Here is a 9,136-nt window from a genome sequence, read left to right as displayed (position 1 = left end):
ATGACGTTCAACAATAAACATAACCTCGTTAACTTGAACAATCCCCCCAACATCCTGCCATTCACTCCATCATCCACTCACGTGTTCCACCAGCCACTCCCAATTCACACCATGACCTCTTTGCATCTCATTCACTTTCCCCTTTCACTTTCCAACTCCTCCGTCATCTCCATCCATCACACTCCCGTCTACCACTCCCCCCATCCTGCACCTGTAACCCCCTCCCTGAAAGGGTGATTCTGCCCGTCATGGACTTCCCACCCCTCCCAGTTCCCGTCAGCACCCCTATCCCGCCATCCTGTCCTAAACTGGCACGTTGCCTAACATGACAACTTCCACAAAAACGCCCACGGCACCCCTTTTTAATGTAGGGTGGGTGGGTGGTACAATTCACTTCTTTCCCTGAGGCACCGGGGACAGAAAGAGGAAGTCCTTCCCCTTCCTGTCCCCTTAAATCCGCCTCCTAACCCCTCCCACCCCTGACCTAAACCCCCTAACTACTTCCTGCCTGTCCTGCTATCGCGCGAACTCCCCGGGGAAAAGACTGGTCTGCCGACCTGCTTTCCCCCGGGGGCCGCATCGCGCAAATAACCACTCCACGCATCAGTTAGCGTAAAAGGCCATTTATTAGGACAGGCATGACGTTCAACAATAAACATAACCTCGTTAACTTGAACAATCCCCCCAACATCCTGCCATTCACTCCATCATCCACTCACGTGTTCCACCAGCCACTCCCAATTCACACCATGACCTCTTTGCATCTCATTCACTTTCCCCTTTCACTTTCCAACTCCTCCGTCATCTCCATCCATCACACTCCCGTCTACCACTCCCCCCATCCTGCACCTGTAACCCCCTCCCTGAAAGGGTGATTCTGCCCGTCATGGACTTCCCACCCCTCCCAGTTCCCGCCACCCAGGGAACCCCCGGAGGGCGGTTACCTGCCCCACCACACGTGCACCTTTCGAACTCATACTCTCGGGCACCAGATAGATTCATTCCACAAATGGCTAATCAAGTCGCGCAACTCCATTAGGTAGAAGGCATTCCCCATGTGAGAAAGGTGCACGCCGTCGTCCCGGAAAAGAAGTGGCTGCTCCAGCTGAAGCCCGACATGAGCCAGCACGTGGATCCCTTTATCTGCACAAAAGAGTCTCATAGCCCTGTTCAGTTTCCTGCGTGCCCGTTCGACTGCCGCAGGCTTGAGCGCACCCCTCCAGATCCGTCGTGGAACAAACTCGGTCCACACAATACAGGCGCCAGCCAGATTGCGTTTCATCGCATCCAAATCCCTCTGCATCAAATGCAAAAGTGACACCCCCGACTGCTTCACTAAGTCATTCTCCCCCAAATGGATGATGAGCATGTCCGGGCAGCCCAGCTGCGCCACTTTCTTTGTGAGCCATGGTAGCAATTCTCCCCAGCGCATTCCGCTCTTACCCCACCATTGAACTTCATGATGGCTGCTCCTCAGGCCCAGGTTACGGCCGTACACCCGCCTGGCAGCATACTTCTCCCCCCAGTGCACGAAAGAGTGCCCAACGACCCAGGTGACCGTCTTGGCCCCCGGCCCACGAACACAACCTACGAAGAGAAAGAGATTAGTACCTCAGCAGCACAAGAGAAACAACAACAAAAAACAGTGCAGCCGGCCAAGCAGCACGCCCCACCCTCTATTTACGCACATAGCGCTCGCAGCAACGCGACCTCCACCGACCAATCCTCCGGATCTCCTCCCATGACCAACCCAAACCCGCCGCAGCCGTGGCCGCCCCGATTCGAAACGAGTGCGTGCCAAAACGCGCCGGGTCCCTGCCCAACTTCCGCAAAGCCATCCGCAAAACCGCCAACAACTGAGAGGACGTCAATCGCTTTCGCGACACATGCACAAAAATCTCCCCTTCCAAGTTCCGTACTCGACCACAAAATGCCAACCACTCACGCACCGGGCACACACCCTCATACCCGCTCTCCGACAACCACACCCATTTGCCCCGACCCAACTGGTCTGTCTTTGACCGTCCCAACCATATACCCAAACGAACCCCATCCACACGCACGTCCGCAAACACTCGGCCCGGCGCCCCCGCGACCCCAGCAACTCTGACACCCGAAATGCACCAAAAAACATCCAAATCATGCATAAACGAAAGAGCGCCACCTCTTCCCCGTCATAACAACAGAAATGCAACTCCCTCAAAACCTGCACCAATAAATCAAACGTGACCGCCTCCCGTGGCAATTCCCCCCCACCCATCTCCGCCCTCACCCGACCCCAACCTTTTAACATTCGGCTCAGCAGATCCGCCCTAGCCGGATCAAAACCCAAATACACCATGCTGTAGAAAGATACGCCCGCCAACTTGCCAGCAATCGTCGTCTGCGACAGCCCTTTATCCATGCAATCCAACACAAAGCGCACCACCCCCCGCTCACACTCTTCCTTGGACAATCGTCCCACTCCCAGCTCTCCCCCCACCAAGGACCCAAACTCAGCCCACGCCAACCTGTACGCCCGCCTAGTGGACCCCGCTATCGACCTCTCAACCAACCCAACCACTCTCACTCCCCCCAGGCCCAGATACCCTCCGGCACCTTGGTCTAGCAAGCTTCCGCTCCCGGCGCCAGCTCCCTGAAGCGCTGCCACTGCGAACGAGATAACGCATCCGCAATTTCGTTACTCACTCCAGGCACATGTTGCGCGCGGAACAGCACATTGTAACGCAGACACAGCAGCATGAAACTTCGCAGCAAGCGCAGCACCCGCAGGTCCCTTGCCTTTTGATTGTTCACCAAGTCCACCACAGTCATGTTGTCCACATGAAACAACACTGACCTGTTCCTGAACTCCGGGCCCCACACCAGCAAAGCAACCAACAAGGGGAAGAACTCCAAAAACGCAATGCTCCTGCCCTGCCGCAGCCAATGAGCCGGCCACTGCTCTGCACACCAGCGGCCGTCCCAGAAAATTCCGAAACCGGCAGCACCCGCCGCGTCAGAGTAGAGCTGAATCTGCCACACCATCCGGTCACGCGCAAAATCCAAGGACACACCATTGAAGTCCTCCAGGAAAAACCAGCCACACTCGCAAGTCCGACCGGACCCCCAGCGTGATCCTGATCCTGTGATGCGGGAGGGCCGCCCCCGACATGGCCATGCCGAGCCGCCTGCAAAACGTCCTTCCTGCCCTCACCACCCGGCACGCAAAGGTCAACAACCCCAACAGTCGCTGCACAGACCTCAACTCCAGCTTCTGAACCTCGATCGCACTCCTCAAAGCCTCCTGCATCTCCCCCACCTTCCGTACCGGGAGCCGCGCCTGCCAAGCCACCGAATCCAACTCAATCCCGAGAAAAGTCAGGCAACAAATAGGCCCTTCAGTCTTCTCCGGTGCCAAAGGCACCCCAAAATCCTGTGCCAACAACTGAAACTGCCGCAAGGCCGCGCCACAAGCGCCAGAGTGACCCGCGCCCACAAACAGAAAGTCATCCAAATAGTGAGACACCAGCCGGTGTCCACTGCGGTCCACAAAGGCCCACTGCAAAAAGGAGCTGAAAGTCTCGAAAAGCGCGCAGGAAATCGCACAACCCATCGGGAGAACCATGTCCACGAAGATGGACCCGTCAAACTGCATACCCAACAGTGAAAAATCCGCGGGGTGAATGGGGAGGAGGCGAAAGGCCGACTTGATGTCACATTTGGCCAACTCCGCCCCCTTCCCACAGGACCTTACCAAGCCTATGGCATCATCCACCGACGCATACAGTACTCTTGAGTCCTCTTCAGCAATGAAATCATTCACCGACCCTCCCTCAGGCCAAGACAAGTGATGAATCAATCGAAACTCGCCAGGTTCTTTCTTGGGCACCACTCCAAGAGGTGAGACAATGAGATCCGACATCGGCCAATCCGCAAAAGGACCCGCAATCCTGCCCTCCGAAACCTCCTTCTCCAATTTACGAGCCACTACCTCCGGCAACTCCTTGGCTGACCGCAAGTTCTCAGCCCAACGTCTCTCCCTCGGCCCCTGATAACCAATCCGAAAACCTTCCATGAAGCCCCAGTATAAACGCAGCGCCGCTTCCTTATCAGGGTACCGGGAGAGCCATGGACACATGGCCTCCAACCTAACCGGAGTATGGGCCCTTCGGCCCAGGCTGACCCCTACCCTTGGCAAGCTTCCACTGCTCTGACGGCGAAGCCAACGTGAGGCACTGTGTAACTGCATGCCGCCCCCCGCACTTTGAACACTCATGCTTGAACTTACAGGAGGGGCGGTTGCAGAAACCCTTATTAAAACCCCAACAGGCCCCTGAAGACACTGGCTTGTACTGTTGTCCTGCAGCCCCGGACCACACTGCCTGGTTTCCCGAACCTCCTGAACTCCCTTGGCTACCCGCCCCAGACTGGGCGGGGCGCGACTGAAAAGACCGATAAGTCACCGGAAGACCGCTAGCCGTATGAGTGGAAGCCGCCGCCTGCGTCGAAGACATCCATTGAATCCAAAGCTCCTGGTCCACCTCCCCCCATGGCTTGTCCGGATTGACGCTGATCCTGGCCCTAAACTCCTCGTCGTAGCTCAGCCAAGCAAAACCCCCGAAATGCAGCTGCGCCTTCCTAATCACGTCCATATACTTGAACAGAGCAATCGCCCGGTCACCATGCTTCTCGCAATATATACTCGCGTAAATCAAGAAAGCCGACGTCCAATTCTCCATCGTAACCGGCACCCTCGGCCGCCTGGTCAACTCCCATTCCTCCTCCTTAGACCCTTCCTTCGCCTGAATCTCCCTATGTAGCAGTTTAAAAACATCCACATACTCATGCCTCCAAATTTTCCCTCTCGTTTTCTCTGACAGATGCGATCCTAGGGGCACGGCCAAACCCATATAAGGCAACTTCTTGGGGAGCTTCCCCACTCCATCATCTTTGCCCCCCAAATCCTCCACCTTGTCGGTTTGTGCACTGGCCGTCGTGACCTGCTTCCCCCCGGCAGCCGCCACCGGCTCCTCCCCAACATAGGCCCCCGTCCTCACAGACCCATCCCCCACCCCCACCGACCGGCAGGGTTTCTTCCTCCCTCCTTTCCCCCCATCAGTCCATGCGTTCCACCAAGAGCCCTCACCTGATAAGGTTGCAGGAGCGTCCGTCTCCCGTCGCCGTGCGTCCGCCGGCTTCATGGTCCCCTTGGTGGCCCGACTGGCGCCATCTCGTGCCTCATGGGAAACACCTACCGTGGCGGATGCCACCTTAGCCCTGTCCACACACTCCGACTCGCGCAACTCACCCTCTTCCAACTCATCCTCCTCATCCCCATAGTCCAACCACTCATCCTGAACATCCAGCGGCACCACTTCCGTCACCACTCTCTTGGCACCCTTCCCTTTCACACCAGGCATAAACTCGCATTCCAGCATCGATGGTGCCCGCTCCCTCGATGGAGGGCAGGCCGCCGCGGACCCCCCTGCTGCTTCGTCCCGGCGTTTGGAGGCCGTTTTGCGCCCCGCCGGCCCACCCCGGCCTCTGCCAGCTGACCCCGCTGGCTTGTCTCCCCCCCCCCCCCGAGCCGTATGCGCTCGGGGAGGCCCCGGTGCCAACAGGTCTCTGATCCGTCAAGGCAGTCCCTGAACCTTCCACCCAGACCCACTGCCCGCGCTGCCCGGGGGATCCCCTGCCTCCACCTCCAGACGCCCCCCTGCCACGCGCAGGCGCCAGGACCCCATCGCCCTTGAGCGCCCCACCCGCCTTCGCCTCACTGACCTCCTGCAAACGCTGCCACTCCTGCTCATACTCGGCAATGATGCGCCGCTGATCGCGGGCCCTCTCCTCCTCGGACATGTGCACCCACCTGTCATAGATGGACGACCGACCAGGCACCCCCAGGCCTCCCCCCCCGGGCACGGGCGCCGCAGCACCCTTCGCCCCAGTCTGCTGCTGCGCCTTCAACGGGCCTTTGCCCTTGGAACCCTGCTGTTTGACAACCCCCTTACGGCCCCCCGAAAGGTCGACCGGCTGATCCAGGACGGAGAACTCCTCCTCCCCCCCAGACTCCTCACCAGACAGCGTGAGTGCGAAATCCTCACCAGCCGCCACCTCCCACTCACCCAGGTCCTCCCCCCCGCTACCCTCACTACTCTCATCGTACCCCACCAGCTGGCCCACACTCCCCGACCCCCCGGCACGGGACGCCAGCGGAGTCCCGTCCGCCCCGCCCGCCCCACCGGGAACCGCATCCTTGGCCTCGATCTTGGCCGGGAGGCTCAGACGCCGTCCCCCTTTCTTGGGTGCCTCCTGCTGTTTCTTGCCCTTAGATCTCCTAGGCGCGCCCCCCCGAGCCCCAGCGGGCTCGTCCAGGCATGCAGCGACAACCGCAGCCACCCCCGCCGACGCTGACCGGGGCGTGCGGGTCATTCCGACCCAAGCCTGTTCCAAAACACCGGGCTGGAGGAGGTCTGTCCTCCCCGCCCGGCCAAGCACGAGCAGGGCAGCCCTCACCGCCTCCGCATCAGGCGTTGCCATGCTTCAGCTATAGTTTACAGACCTTCCTCGAGATGAGTGAGGTTCGGCACCCTAAATTCCAGCCCGTCCGCGAGATGCGTGAGGTTTGGCACCCCGCGAGATGCGTGAGCTTTCGCCCCGCCGCGCACCGCACCGAGATAACAAGGGGTCACGCTCCGCAAATCAACTAAAATGGCAAGCCACCTAACTAAACTCAACTCAACCTGCCTAACACGTCGCTCTGGGGCACCAGAAGACGACCTAAGCAGTAACTCACACACCGCCTACCTAAGAGCTCCCTACAATTCACTTCTTTCCCTGAGGCACCGGGGACAGAAAGAGGAAGTCCTTCCCCTTCCTGTCCCCTTAAATCCGCCTCCTAACCCCTCCCACCCCTGACCTAAACCCCCTAACTACTTCCTGCCTGTCCTGCTATCGCGCGAACTCCCCGGGGAAAAGACTGGTCTGCCGACCTGCTTTCCCCCGGGGGCCGCACTGTACCCCGTTCAGGCCCGGACTGGCCGTAGCGGGCACCGGGCAATCCCCCGGTGCACCGCACGGGTGGGGGCCGGTTTTGGGCCCCTGGGGGCCGATTTTGTTACAGGGCCGTTTTTGCAGCATAGCTACAAAATCGGCCCTGTAACAAAATCGGCCGATAACCGGCCCCGGCAAAGAGCTCAGCGGAACCCCCCCACCCCGAGTGGGGTGGGGGGGCTGGCCGAGCACTTTGCCAGGGCCGGTTTTGGTTCCCAGTCCGGCCCTGACCCCGTTCCCTGGGACCTGAATAAAACAAGATTTCAAGATTTCCAGCAGAGTTTTCAAGTAGAGCGCTGAGGCTCCTACATCGACTACATCACCTACATCGACGGCACTATGGCACTATCCACCACTATCCCCCAGCACTTAAGCCACTGCTGCCAGAGTTGCAGGACTGTATAGACTGTATGAGCTGCAGAGCGGCAAAGCAACAGCACTAATAGCATTAATGGTACTGACAGCTATCTGCATGATCTTGGGCCAAGGTAGGAGTCCATCGAGTCCAGCGTGGCAGCTGATAACCAGAGTTAGGTTCAGTACTAAGCACTAACGACTAAGGACCGAGGACTGGACTGGACCTGGGACCAATCGGGGTCAAGTGAACAGCCCTGCGACAGACCCTGTTAGGAAGTTTTACAGAGAGGAAGTATCCAAAACACTAACATAACAAATTCTCAAATTCAAACACAAATTACCCAATAAAACAAAAACAAAAAAACCCACAAGGAGTAGTGAGATCCAGCAGAATTAGGCAGCCCTTACTCGAACCAAAAATTAACTCCAAGTCGAGGAAAAGGAAACTTGAGCCAATAATGATGCCACAGTCAACTAAACCCCGGGATAAAAACCCCAACTTCCATAGTGCATACAAAGAGGAACCCAACATGACAACTAAAAGCACAATCACAACTGCAATTGTAATCGTAACCACAAATGAAAATAAAAATTAAAACGTATCCGAAAACATATCTGTAAAAACAATGGCAAATGTTCTCACACCGGGACAGAGCACTCTCTTAAGTCCATCTATTGTAGAGCAAGCGGCATGCAAAAGCCCACGACTTAGAGGCAGCCAACACTCTAATCTCTGTCAACTTCGTCGACAACATACAGTTACTGTCCTCTCCACTGGCCCTTCAGCTGTCATTGGCACCACAAACATCGTAGTCATCGCCACAGTTATAACCGCCTTCCACTTCATCATCAAAGGACTTTAACAACCTCATAAGGAAGGAATGCCTGAGAGGAAAAAGATATGCACCTACCAACCACAGATATACACACAATTGTCCTTCCTGAAGGACCCTGGAAGAGCTATTTACTCCAAGACTGGGAACATAAAAGGACTGCAAACACCACTCCTGTCAAGTAAAACTGACCGCAGCCCTCTCCACAGCAATCCAGTCGAGACATCACTGTTCTTAGGGGTTAATAGTCAACGTCCTCTCGGGGCAATAACTGTAATGCCAACATCAGCCTGAAGTGGAGGAGTAGCTGAATTCACCAACCCGGTAGGCAAAGGAGCTAATAGTCAAAGCAGGTACATATAGGATTCGCCTTGTTCTGGAAAAAGGATCACAAACAATAGCTGGTGGAGCTCGACGAAGATGGACAAATCCTCCCAGCTGGCGAAACACTCTAATTCAGCCAGTCGAGTCGAGAAAAAACTATGTCAAGCCAGCATACCTCACAGAGAAAGCTTAGACTCACCAGTTAAAACTAAAGTTCAGGATCATTGTGACGGAAAAGGAAAAGATCCATCTTTTCAATTGAACAATAGTTCTCCTATTCAAATGAAGTCAATCCAAGTAACCCAGGTGGAACAATTAGCAACGACTAAGGAACAGGACAGCCGGGATGGAAAAACACAAAATGTATTCTCTCAACTGAACAATAGTTCTCCTATTCAAACCAAACCATTTGAAATAACTCAAGCAGACACCTGGGAGCAACTAGTTATACACAGCAGGCCAACAGCAAACACGCCCCCAGTGCGTCGCACTCTATTACCATACAATGACTCCCACTCTACGAACAATGATATGACCTTCATAGCCGGAATGGGAAGAATTGGTTGCCTCCTATAACTTGCAACCAG

General features: G+C 56.3%; 1 protein-coding gene across 1 annotated transcript; it reads right to left on the bottom strand.

Annotated features, from left to right (window-relative positions):
* Positions 1-607: 607 nt before the first annotated feature.
* Positions 608-5,429, bottom strand: LOC144753837 (uncharacterized). The gene is made up of 2 exons (XM_078641395.1): positions 5,129-5,429; positions 608-1,587 (listed from the first exon to the last, which is right to left on the bottom strand). The coding sequence occupies exons 1-2, from the start codon at positions 5,418-5,420 to the stop codon at positions 974-976; spliced, it is 906 nt and encodes a 301-aa protein (XP_078497521.1). The 5' UTR covers positions 5,421-5,429; the 3' UTR covers positions 608-973.
* Positions 5,430-9,136: the final 3,707 nt, after the last annotated feature.

The sequence above is a fragment of the Lissotriton helveticus genome, chromosome 5_1 (assembly GCF_964261635.1).
Source record: "Lissotriton helveticus chromosome 5_1, aLisHel1.1, whole genome shotgun sequence".
Classification (NCBI taxonomy): Eukaryota; Metazoa; Chordata; class Amphibia; order Caudata; family Salamandridae; genus Lissotriton; species Lissotriton helveticus.
The sequence above is the reverse complement of the archived record's forward strand: the minus strand, read 5'-3'. Positions and strand labels throughout refer to the sequence as shown.

Coding starts and splice junctions, on each gene's coding strand:
- LOC144753837 (XM_078641395.1), bottom strand. CDS start 5,420: ATGCTGGAATGCGAGTTTATGCCTGGTGTGAAAGGGAAGGGTGCCAAG. Junction 1,588..5,128: donor CGCTCCTGCAACCTTATCAG/GTGAGGGCTCTT, acceptor TTCTCTTCGTAG/GTTGTGTTCGTGGGCCGGGG.